Source organism: Chiloscyllium plagiosum, chromosome 2 (genome assembly GCF_004010195.1).
Source record: "Chiloscyllium plagiosum isolate BGI_BamShark_2017 chromosome 2, ASM401019v2, whole genome shotgun sequence".
NCBI lineage: Eukaryota > Metazoa > Chordata > Chondrichthyes > Orectolobiformes > Hemiscylliidae > Chiloscyllium > Chiloscyllium plagiosum.
This window is the reverse complement of record NC_057711.1, coordinates 84,456,640-84,468,992: the sequence shown is the minus strand read 5'-3', so window position 1 is coordinate 84,468,992 and position 12,353 is coordinate 84,456,640. Positions and strand designations below refer to the sequence as shown.

Below are 12,353 nucleotides of genomic sequence, written 5' to 3'. Positions count from 1 at the left end.
CAATGTAGTGAAGGAAAAGATGGGGGGTGGGGCCAGTGTAGTTGCGGAAGATGGATTGTTCCACATACCCTACGAAGAGGCAGGCATAGCTGGGGCCCATGCGGGTGCCCATGGCTACTCCTTTTGTTTGGAGAAAGTGGGAGGATTGGAAAGAATTTATGATTAAAGGGAACATCACCAATACAGCATTTTCGTTCATGTGGGTGATGAATAACTTGTCAAGGCAGGACGGCATAAATAAGGGATCAGTTAGCAGAGTGTCAGTCAGGCGTTATGTCAGTGCAGTCATTGTGGTCATGTTTGTGAGAGAGAATAAGCTGGTGGTAAATGCAACAAAGAGCATTATCACAATGAGCAAATATCAGTCCAGTAGGTCTAAGAAGGCAGCAGTGGCTGAGGTGAATGGGACAGTCTTTTTGAAGTTAGCCAACAGTGTGTACAATGAATAGGAAAGGTAACGGGGTAGATGTAAAAATTTCCAGAGGGATCAATAGGAAAGAAATAGTGATAAATTAATAAGCAAAGGGCTGGAGTGAAAGCCAGAATACTTATATAAATGGATATAGGGATTTTAAATTAAATTAGCATTGGTGCCAGATCATACTGAGGAAAGAGGAGAAAATGTGGAAGAGTTCAAACTTTAGGAAGTGGTTTACACACTGAATATATAATTTGCCATATTAACACGTTTTGGTACACAGATTTGAAAAAAAACCAGAAAATTCTGGAAATATGCATGAGATCTGTCAGCTTCTGAAAGAGGAGAGATTAACATTTTTAAATGTGGACACTAGACAATCTGCCTGACTTCAAATCTTCTTTTGCTAAATAGTATTCTAGCAATTCTTTGCTATTGTTTAGCAGATGAAGCACCATTAAACATACATGACATCTCATACCAATCAAGTTGTGGTCACCTCAGGCCAATGTCCTTATACCTTAGAGGCAACGTGCTTTTGGCTGCATTTAGCCAAATGTTTAAGATTAAATATCATGTGTCCATTTTTGTTGTTGGCAGTTATGTGACATTATGACAATTTAATTAGAGGACAAATGAAAGTTGTCTATTACCTGTCTTCATTATGATTGTATTTGCAATTAATTTGTTCTCTATCTCTACCATGCAACTATGTATCACTTTGGTTAATCTTTGAATGCTCTAATATATCTTGAGTGTCTAACTTAATGAAAATATAGCATTTAACTGTAATATGGTCAAGTTACACATTTAAGCAGCAGAATAGTGTTCTTACATACTAGTCTTCTTAACTTCTAATTAATCGCAGGAGCTCAGAGTAACAAGGCTTCTGATACAATACAACAGTACATAGAAGTACTCAACTGAAAAAGTCAGAGTCACATCGTTTGGAACCTTGATGTTATAATTGACATAAAGATGAGCACGTAACCACATTTGCTCCACCACAAAGCATATTCGTTTGAGCTTCAACAGTTGTCTTAGCTTTACTTCTGCTGAAATCCTCTTTGATCAGATTGATCTGATAGTGGCTGGTAAAATCATGAATGGCTGTGTAGTGTAAGTAGGGAAAAAAACTGTCTCTATTTGCGAAAGAGAAAAGAATGAGAGGGCAAAAATCTGAAGCAATGTGCAAATGACTCCAAGGTGATGTGAGAAAAGTCTTTTTCACACAGTAGTTAGGGTATGAAATGCACTGTAGAAATGCGGCAGAGGCAGATTCAAAGCTTTCAAGAGGGCATTGGATGATAATTTGGTAGAAATGGAATGGAACGATATGTTAAAAATGCAGGAGATTGGTACTACATAATGGAACCAGTACAGCCACAATGGGCCAAATGGCCCCCTTCTGTGCTAATCAATACTGTGTAATGTACAAAAGCACAATACTGCTGATGCTGACAATCTAAAATATAAACAGAAATGCTAGAAATGGCTTAGCTAATCAGGCAGTCTAGGAGAATATAGAAACAGAATTAATAATGTGAATTTTATTGCAAGCTATAGGACTCTGACTAGGACCCAGATTCAAAGCCCACATTTGCCATTACCAGTTTGACATTTTATTTCCAGAAAGCCCTGTTTAAGGACAAAGTTGAGCTTCTGATGTTACAGCCCTTTTAGAGGACCAATAATTCTGAAACCTCAGCAGTGACACTGGGAGAGCCAGATCAGAGACCTTGGGGTTAACAAAGGGAGTTCCCTTTTTGGATAATGGATGGAGGCTTGTTCGTTGTTACAGGGATTGATTTCCTTGTCTGCAGCACTGCCTTTTTCAGTGGACCCCTGAGCTGCTGATATGGGCCTTTCTACTGTCTGCTTCTACAGTGGGCAGACAGTTCCCATGCATGCACACCTACTGCTTTCTGCTGGGAAAATTGATTGGCAGCAGGACAGTGTTGAGCCGTTCCATCAACAGATTGTTATTTTACTTGTCCCTCTGCTTCTACTGCTCAAGAAAGCTGATACTATTTAGCCTTAATAGTTCTTGTCAATGTCTTTTTGAAATAACTGGCAAAAGTTTGGGATGTAAGAGGTTTTAAGCAAGTACAGAAATAACGAAAAGAGGTTTGGGAAGGAAAGGACAAGGGAGAAGGCCTATAATAGGGTGCAAGGCAGGAGAGATTAAATTACAAAAGTATGATGGTACAACATTGCAGGATCATGGAATTTTGAAGAAGGAGGCCATTTGGCCACAGTGATCCCTGGCCTATCTCTGAAGGGTTCAATTAATGACATTATCCTGCCTTTTCCCATCACTTCTCATGAAAGTGGTGTGGACAAGGGTGCCATGAAGAAAATGGAGTGGGCTTTAGAGGACCCAAACAGCCTAATGTTACTCTTAATTTTTATGAAACAGTCTGTTTCGAATGCTGAAAGCAGACAAGAAGAAAAGTTGTGTTTGATGGTGATTGGGATGAAAATGGCAAGGAATAATTAATTGAATACAATGGCTGGTGAGGACAGAACATGATTCTAGGAAGGAGGGTTAAAAAAAATGTGAGAACACAAATGCAGGCATATGCTGTCAAGCATCTTGTCATCCACAATGGAGAGGAAATCCTTGAATTAATAAAAAGGGAAGACATATCAGAAGCTCTGGTATGAAACGTGGTATCATCAGAACAGCTGCAACAGTGATGGGTAAATTGGAAAAATAGAATAGAACTAGCACGGAGAGAGGGTCAGAGGAAATGGTTGGTTTGAATTTTCAAAGTTTTCTGTCGGAATATCAAATCAATTATGGAAACTAAATATCTTCCCTTTCCAATTCAGATGACTTTGCCCCAGATCTTCTAGAAATTCAAGCACGTGAACATATATTGATAAAACTGGAAGCGTTTATCAAGAAAGAACTTGATGGTAAAAATATTATTTTACACCTTTAGTTATTAATTTACTAAACATATGCATAATCGACAAAAATCAAATTGCATGATCCAATCAGCTTTTATACATATCTGAAAAATGTTTATCGAAAACAGCTTGCATTTTCTGCTTTTGATGTAATGAAACTTCGTACGATATTGCACAAGCATTACAAAACAAGTATGTCACCTACCCACATAAGGAGATAATGGGTTAAATAACTGAGAGCTTGGCCCAAGAAATGTATTTTAAAAAGTGAGAAGCAGAGTCCAAAAATGCAGCTGAGGAATTCCAAAGTGGCTCAGTGGTTAGCAGTGCTGCCTCACTGTGCCAGGGACCCAGATTTGATTCTAGCCTTGGCCCTCTGTCTGGAGTTTACACATTCTCTCTGTGTCTGCATGGGTTTCCTCCGGGTGCTTCGTTTCCTCCCATAATTCAAAGACAGACAGGTTAGGCGGATTGATCATACTAAATTGTTCATAGAATTTAGAGATGTGAAATTCACGTAGATTGGCCATGTTGGTGCAGGGTCACTGGGATTGGGTAGAGCTGGATCTGGATGGGATGCTCTTTGGAAAGTCATTTTGGATTTGATGGGCCAAATGGCCTGCTTCCACACTGTAGGGATTGTATGATTCAAAATTTGGGGCCTCTCTGAAGGGACTGACACCAATGGTAGAGCAATTACAATTTAGACAGCATTATACGATCGAGAACAAGTTGTTATGCCTGACATATTGGAAGGAATTAGTGCATTATAAACCAAAATTATTTTATGAAACATGTCAATTGTTTGTAGAGATGGAGATTGATTATTTTTCTTCCTGTACCTATTTAGATATATCACATAAATTGAAATAAATTGTGAACACAGTTCCATAAGCTGTCTTTGTGCCTTCAGAGATTGAGACCTGATTAATAGGCATCATTCAGGGAGAGGTACATATTTGATAAATATAGTAACCTAGCCGCAGATCTACGACCTATGGCCTGTCCTGGTGTCATCAAATCCACAGGAATGGGAGACTAGCTATGGAAGCAGCAGGTCTTGAACACATGCCTGGGTGTCTCTCTCACACACACACACACACACACACACACACACACACACTCTCATGCCCCCCCCCCCCCCCCACCCCCCCGCCAGCCCATACAAAGAAACGAGAGGGAAAGTCAGAAACCTCCTCTTTTCATCCTGCTTTACAGACATGTTTCTCTTTAACCTGAGCCTTTTGCAATCCAGGTATCTTACATTTCTTGGCACTTGCACCAGTAGAATGAGGAATTCCCTGGGGAGAGGACCGGGAAAACTGGCTCATACTAACTTCCCAAAAATCGAAGTCGGTATTTTTGAATAACACCTTGAAATTTTCAGTTGAGGGTTTTGAATGTATGCTTTTAGTTGAAATGTTCTGTTCCATTTTGATATTGTTACTGAAGTATCAAACAGAAGTGTCTATTTTTAATAAAAGTTGTTCTTGACATATTTTCTTACGAATTCTTAGCCAAATAGAGTCATAAATGTTGAAAACTAGCGGAACTTTATTAATGCCTACACTTCGTATTTGTCTATGAAGAGAGATTTGCTTAATTTCTCTTATTCATAATAATCATGCAATACAGACTCAAGTCTTCTTTTAATAACACAAACTATTTTGAGCTATTTATTATAAGAACTGCAATAGAAGGTTCAAATTCCACATGTACTTTGAATGGAGTTCAAGAACATGTTTTTCAATTGAAGAAAATTATTTGTAAATTTCAGTGCAGTGTTTTATTTTTCAGCTAAAGCAAAGCTCTGCTTGTTTGGGTCCTCCAAGAATGGGTTTGGTTTTAGACAAAGTGATCTTGATATCTGTATGACATTTGAAGATCAGGAAACAGCAGAGGTATGTTTATTAACTGATGTTTAGGACTTACGATTGAAACTTATCCAAATGCCTATTAAAGTTTGCTTTTTACTAGGTACCATGTACTGAGTGCACAATATCTTCGTGAAAAGTTCTATCAATGTTGTGTTTTACTCCACTCCCCTTCAAATTTGAAAATTGTCCTATCATCTTATGTTTTGTTCCTTCATGGGCCCTGGGCATCCCAGAAGTACCAGCACTTATTGCCATCCCTAATTACCCTTTAACTGAGTGGCTCACTCGGCCATTTCAGCAGGCAATTAAAAGTTAGCCTTATTGCTCTGGTTTTGGAGCTATTTGGATGGCAGATTTCCTTCCCTAAAAGACATTAGTGAACCAGGTAGGTCTTTACAACAATGGATGTAATTTTCACAGTCACCTTTACTGAGAGTAGCTTTCAGTTCATCCAGACATCCAGGTCTCTGGGTTACTAGTTCCATGACATTACCACTATACCTTCTCCTCCCCCAATCTAATCTGATTTGGAAAACTTCAACATGTCATTTTGACGGTTCAGTTTTTTCAAACTGTTCCTCAAAGTTAATTTGTGATACATCGGGAGTAATCATTTTCAACTATGTATCCTGAAGGAAGGAAATATTGCTCCTGACTTCTGTTGCAATGACAGTGAAACCTTCATCATTTACCATCATTAGGCCATTGAGACTGACAGCAACTTGGACGTTTGGACATTGCCAGAACAATGGAAAAATCTGAAAATTGTAGGTGAAACAGGAACTTGGGCTTTCAGGGCAAATTGAGTGATTACAGACTCCTTAGAATAGGAGTTCCTCGAGACTCCTTGCCTCCCATGCAGTCATGAACTGTTTCATTATGACATTGTTCGTATTGATGTTTAAATCGGCAACAGATACAGGTTGCAATTGTTTAATAAGTTGTATCTGGGACTTTTACAGCATATAAACTTAATAACTACTGCCAAACTGCCTTAAAGGTCTGAAAAAATGAAATCTAAGTTTATGAATTGCCAAATTTCTCCACAAAATGCTCTTTCAATGTAAAGTAGTCATATACTTGTTTTATTATTTGAATATTTAAAATAAATTGGAGGATTTTAAATGCGTTAGGTTAGCTATTTGTGAGTTCTTCGAAATTGCTGAGGAACTGATAAGTCTCAGATTTGCAGCAGGGTAATATGGTTAACTTGCTACCATGTTTAAGCTGCTGTGTAATAACGGATGTTCCTAATCCAGAAATGCTCCATGGACAGTTTTCTTCATGGGCAGCAGCAATCACTCTTTCTTTGCCACTGACTACAAAGCCCAGGATGTTCTTCCTAAGATTAAATACCAAAACCTCTCTCGCCATGATTTTAATGGGCTATGACTAATGCATTCTGTAGTAACATTCATCTCTGCTACTGCAATATTTTTCTTCTCTTCCCTTTTTATTAGTCAGAATTTTAAAAAAATGTTATTTGCACGAAGTACAAGTGTCCATTAAAAACATGTTGCCTCTTTTGGGTTTTTTTGTTCCTCTTCTACTTATTTTACACTTACCTATAATTACCTGCAACTGCTAGCTATATTACGTAAATCCACTGACCAGAATCTGAACTGCATTTACTCTATTTGGTTTGCCTCTAATTTTTGGTTGAATTCAGTTTCTTTTAAAAAGTACTACTTTTGAACATAGTGTTTTACATGTGACTTCAGCTGCAAACAGCAGATAGTCATAGGGTCATAGAGATGTACAGCATGGAAACAGATCTTTCGGTCCAACCCGTCCATGCCGACCAGATATCCCAGCCCAATCTAGTCCCACCTGCCAGCACACGACCCATATCCCTCCAAACACTTTTATTCATATACCCATCCGGATACCTTTTAAGTGTTGCAATTGTACCAGCCTCTACCACTTCCTCTGGCAGCTCATTCCATACACGTACCACCCTCTACATGAAAACGTTGCCCCTTAGATCTCTTTTATATCTCTCCCCTCTCACTGTAAACCAATGCCCTTTAGTTCTGGACTCCCCAAACCAGGAAAGGGACTTTGTCTATTTATCCTATCCATGCCCCTCATGATTTTGTAAACCTCTATAAGCTCACCCCTCAGCCTCCAACGCTCCAGGAAAAACGGCTCTAGCCTATTCAACCGCTCAAGTCCCCCAACCCTTGCAACATCCTTGTAAATCTTTTCTGAACCCTTTCAAGTTTCACAACATCCTTCTGATAGAAAGGAGACCAGAATTGCACGCATTACTCCAAAAGTGGCCTTACCAATGTCCTGTACAGCCGCAACATCACCTCCTAACTCCTGTACTCAATACTTTGACGTGGGCGGCACGGTGGCACAGTGGTTAGCACTGCTGCCTCACAGCGCCAGAGACCCGGGTTCACTTCCTGCCTCAGACGACTGACTGTGTGGAGTTTGCACGTCCTCCCTGTGTCTGCGTGGGTTTCCTCTGGGTGCTCCAGTTTCCTCCCACAGTCCAAAGATGTGCAGGGGGTAAGGTGAATTGGCCATGCTAAATTGCCCGTAGTGTTAGGTAAGGGGTAAATATAGGGGTATGGGTGGGTTGCGTTTCGGCGGGTCGGTGTGGACTTGTTGGGCCGAAGGGCCTGTTTCCACACTGTAATCTAATCTAATCTAAAATAAAGGAAATCATACCAAACACCACCTTCACTATCCTATCTACCTGCGATTCCACTTTCAGGGAGCTATGAACCTCCACTCCACGGTCTCTTTGTTCAGTAACACTCCCGAGGACCTTAACATTAAGTGTATAAGTCCTGCTAAGGTTTGCTTTCCCAAAATGCAACACCTTACATTTATGTAAAATTAAACTCCATCTGCCACTTCTCAGCCCATTGGCCCATATGATCAAGATCCTGTTGTGATCTGAGGTAACCTTCTTCGCTGTCCACTACACCTCCAATTTTAGTGTCATCTGTAATCTTACTACCTTTACCTCTTAATGCTCACATCCAAATCATTAAATAAATGATGGAAAGTAGTGGACCTAGCACCGATCCTTGATACAGATAAAAGTATACATTTTTCTTCACTTCTGTTGCAGGGTTTAAATTGCATCAAGATTATAGAGGATTTGGCAAGAGTGCTCAGAAAACATCCAGGTATTTCACAGCCTCATTAATATCAGATAAAACAGTCTTTAGAAAGAAAAGACGTTGTTCACCCATGTAAAAGAGATTAGTGTTGAAAAATGAAACATTTCGGACAAAGCACTCAAATAAAAGCAAAATGCTGCAGGTGTTGGAAATCTGCAACAGATAAAGTCTGCAGATCTAGCAGTGTCTGTGGAAAGAAACAGAGTTAATGTTTTTAATCCAGTATCTCAACAAAAAACCCCTACCCCTCACCACCACCATCCCTATGCAGGAATTTACAGACGTGCTCACACACGCACGCACACACCCCTCCACGCACGCACACACCCCTCCACGCACGCACACACCCCTCCACGCACGCACAGATACCTCTCCATGCGCGCATGCACACACCCTCCATACACACCCTTCCCCCCACACAAACCCTCCACGTACACCCCACCACACACACACACCTCCACACACATGCGCGTGCACACACACCACCCTCCACACACTTATACGCACCACCCTACACGCGCACACCACCCTTTACAACATGCGCACACCTCCCTACACACATCCTATACACACTTGCACGCACACACAGCACCCTCCACGCGCACACAACACCCTCCACGCGCACACACCACCCTCTACACACACACTCTACCTTCCCCCCTTCACATGTGTGCACACTCATACACCACCCTCCACGCATGCACACCACCCTCTACACATCACCGTACGCACACTCAGCACCCTCCGCGCACTCGTGCACACAGCACCCGCCGCGCACATAGCACCCTCCGCGCACATCACCCTCCACACACTTGCGCGCGCACACACAACGCAACCCTCCACACGCGTGCACAGTCCACACTCACCACCCTCCACACAACCCTGCTACCCCATGCACATTGCCCCTGTAAGAATATGCATCCACAGATTTCCTTAGTATGTCAAACTCAATAAAAGTCCTGTCCCGTCTTATTGATGTGTACTTTACACATGCTGATTGGCCTGTTGTATTCCGAACTTGCAGATTTTTAGAAATTGATGTTACTTTTATTTTATTTATGTTGACCATAATTGGTAACAATGATGGTTGCTAATTTGAAATTATAATCATCAATTTAAACTCTAATCCTAGGCTTAAAGAGCATTCTGCCTATTACAACAGCGAAAGTTCCAATTGTTAAATTTTTCCATGTAAGAAGTGGCCTTGAGGGAGATATTAGTTTGTATAACACTCTGGTAAGGAAGACAACGTGTTAATTAAATGCAATATTAACAGACACTTTTCAGTAGACTTGTTTTAAATACACTGTTTTAAATATTTTGTTCTGGGACCAATCGTCTTATTCCATCAGATCTTTATTATCTGTCGTAGACAGTGTAAAAAGACTGTGTATTTCTGATTTTAACTCATTTCACGATTGTATTTTTAAAAATATTACGACCAACATTGCACAATTACTTTAGTGCTTTTTTCATAAATATACAGCTTTGATTTGTTGAATCAATGATCTTTCTGCAGGCATTGCATAACACTGGACTTCTGGCCTCTTATGCAGCAATTGATCCCAGAGTGAAATGTTTAGGATATACAATGAAGGTTTTTGCTAAGGTAACTATACTTTTATTCTTGTATGTCGGAATTGATTAATGTTTGTGTCTCTATTTTTAGAGATGAAACTTTGAGATAGTTAATTGTATAACCTTATTCTGTGAATCTATTTTAACTTGATATTGTTTTAAAAATGATAGTTTGAACTTTGGAACAATGTCTTAGTATATTCTGAGAATTTGTCATGCCAAACTATATTTTGTCTTATCTTGATGCTAAGCATGTCAGGTAATAAAAATTTGTTTCGTTTTGAATAGGTTTGTGATATTGGAGATGCATCTAGAGGCAGTCTTTCATCATATGCATATACCTTAATGGCACTTTACTTCCTACAACAAAGGAAACCACCGGTAATTCCTGTCCTTCAAGAGGTATGCAAGAATATACAAAGGTCTTCCTCAGAGTACATAGTTGTTTAAATTTACCTACTAATTCAAAGTTTTGTCCTCAAAGATTCCTTGCTCTTTCAGAGTAAACAGTCACTAATATTTCAGTTTTCTGGACATTTTTTTAAATGTCAGAATAGCATTGAATTGTATAGTAGATTGAAATAAGACATGTTTTATACACAGTTGAAAATACAGATAATAAATACAGTTTGCATTTTCAAAATTAAGTAAATGATCCATCAGTTTTAGTGTCCATAAAAGGCTAAAGATTCTGTTCATGTCTGTGTGTACAAGAAGTGAGTTCGTTTGTAGAATTACCATTACTTAACTGTCACTAATTTTCAGATATACAGTGAAACGAAAAAGCCAGAAAAATTAATTGATGGTTGGAATGTCTATTACTTTGATAAATTGGATGAACTGGTAAGTTATCTTAAATAATCATGGTTCTTTTTAAACTAATCATTTTTAGTTTCTTCACCTCAGTCAATTTTTATCCTGGAATAACCTCTTAGTTTTTGCTAAGCTCATCCTCAAATAAACTTTTATTTTGTCAAATACTGATGTAGTCTTTTCAAAATTTATTATTATAGAAAGACAAGTGGCCAGACTATGGAAAAAATAAAGAGTCTGTAGGAGAGTTGTGGCTGGGGCTTCTCAGGTTCTACACAGAGGAGTTTGATTTTAAAGAACATGTTATCAGCATCAGGCGAAAGGCTCTTCTCACAACCTTTAAGAAGCAATGGACTTCTAAATATATTGTTATAGAAGGTAAATCTTGCAAAGATGATGCATTGTCACTGACATGATACAATCTGATTTTAACTAATATTTAATAAGGTGTGCGCTGTGGTGTCTGACAGGATTGAGGGGGCATAGTAAATGCCCTTATCCTCATGAATACGGAATGAAGTTATGTGCATGCATTTGGGAATTTTAATTACCCAGTTGTTCAATAATTTGCTTAAGCAAAATGTGAAAGGGAAGAGTCCAAGTGATTGCAGTTATTATTAATACCTTCTCTTATGCAGCATTGAAGAGAGAATACTAAAACAAAACCTTTAGGTTTAAGATGAAGGTAAATTACTTCTTTTATAAGGTTGTGAAACTTTGGAATTCAACCCCCAGTGGGTTGTGTGTGCTCCATTGTTGAATTCACTTAGAGCTGCGGTAGATGGATTTCGAGGAATCTACGAATATGTAAAGTGGATGGAAAAGTGACGTTGAAATCCAGTATGAGCCATAGTGGTGCCTGTGTTTCTCTGCTCTTGCATTCAGTAAGTTGCCTTGATTTCAGTGATCTGGAAGTGGTGTTGGATGTCCAGACAATAGTGACAGTGATATTACCAGATTAAAGTCAATTAGCTGTGTTACTATTCAGTATAGGGTGGCACACTTAAGGTGGTGGCACAGGAAAGAGACTTAGCTCATGAAGCTTTACATGGTCCCTTTTCACATACATTACTGTTCCCTCAGAGGTGACTACCTTTGACTGTGTGTAATATATAAATATAAGAAACTTATGGCTATCTCTTGATTACTGTGTGCATTTTTGTTCTCAAATGGTAGAGGATGTTGAGACCCAGAGGTGGGCTCCGGATTTACATCAGACTTGGAGAAACTGGAGCTTATTACATTACCTAAATTTAGGCTTCTGGGAGTTATGATTCCAATGTTTCAGGCTATACTCCAGTAGCTTAGGTTATTTGAACTGAATTCTCAGTGGAGGTCTGGCACTAATAAAAAGAAGTTAGAATGTGCAGTGAATATTAACTTACTAAAGGCCTCTAAGAGGGAGCTGAATTTGTTCCTTTAGGTAGAAGACAACTTGAATTATAGTAGCTAAATGGACCAGCAGTGATTAGTATTTTGGATCAGTGGTGCTGGAAGACCACAGCAGTTCAGGCAGCATCCGAGGAGCAGCAAAATCGACGTTTCGGGCAAAAGCCCTTCATCAGGAATAAAGGCAGAGAGCCTGAAGCGTGGAGAGATAAGCTAGAGGAG

At 39.5% G+C, this 12,353-nt stretch overlaps 1 protein-coding gene across 7 annotated transcripts in view; it reads left to right on the top strand.

Moving 5' to 3' along the window:
* The window catches only part of LOC122561459 (terminal uridylyltransferase 7-like), a 90,997-nt gene that overhangs the window by 48,952 nt on the left and 29,692 nt on the right, over positions 1-12,353 (top strand). For all 7 annotated transcript variants that reach the window (XM_043713220.1, XM_043713227.1, XM_043713205.1 and 4 more), the window contains 8 exons: positions 3,254-3,340; positions 5,132-5,235; positions 8,300-8,357; positions 9,484-9,587; positions 9,871-9,960; positions 10,218-10,331; positions 10,695-10,772; positions 10,943-11,120. In XM_043713220.1, coding sequence (XP_043569155.1) covers positions 3,254-3,340; positions 5,132-5,235; positions 8,300-8,357; positions 9,484-9,587; positions 9,871-9,960; positions 10,218-10,331; positions 10,695-10,772; positions 10,943-11,120 — 813 coding nt within the window. The remainder of the gene's footprint in view (positions 1-3,253; positions 3,341-5,131; positions 5,236-8,299; positions 8,358-9,483; positions 9,588-9,870; positions 9,961-10,217; positions 10,332-10,694; positions 10,773-10,942; positions 11,121-12,353) is intronic.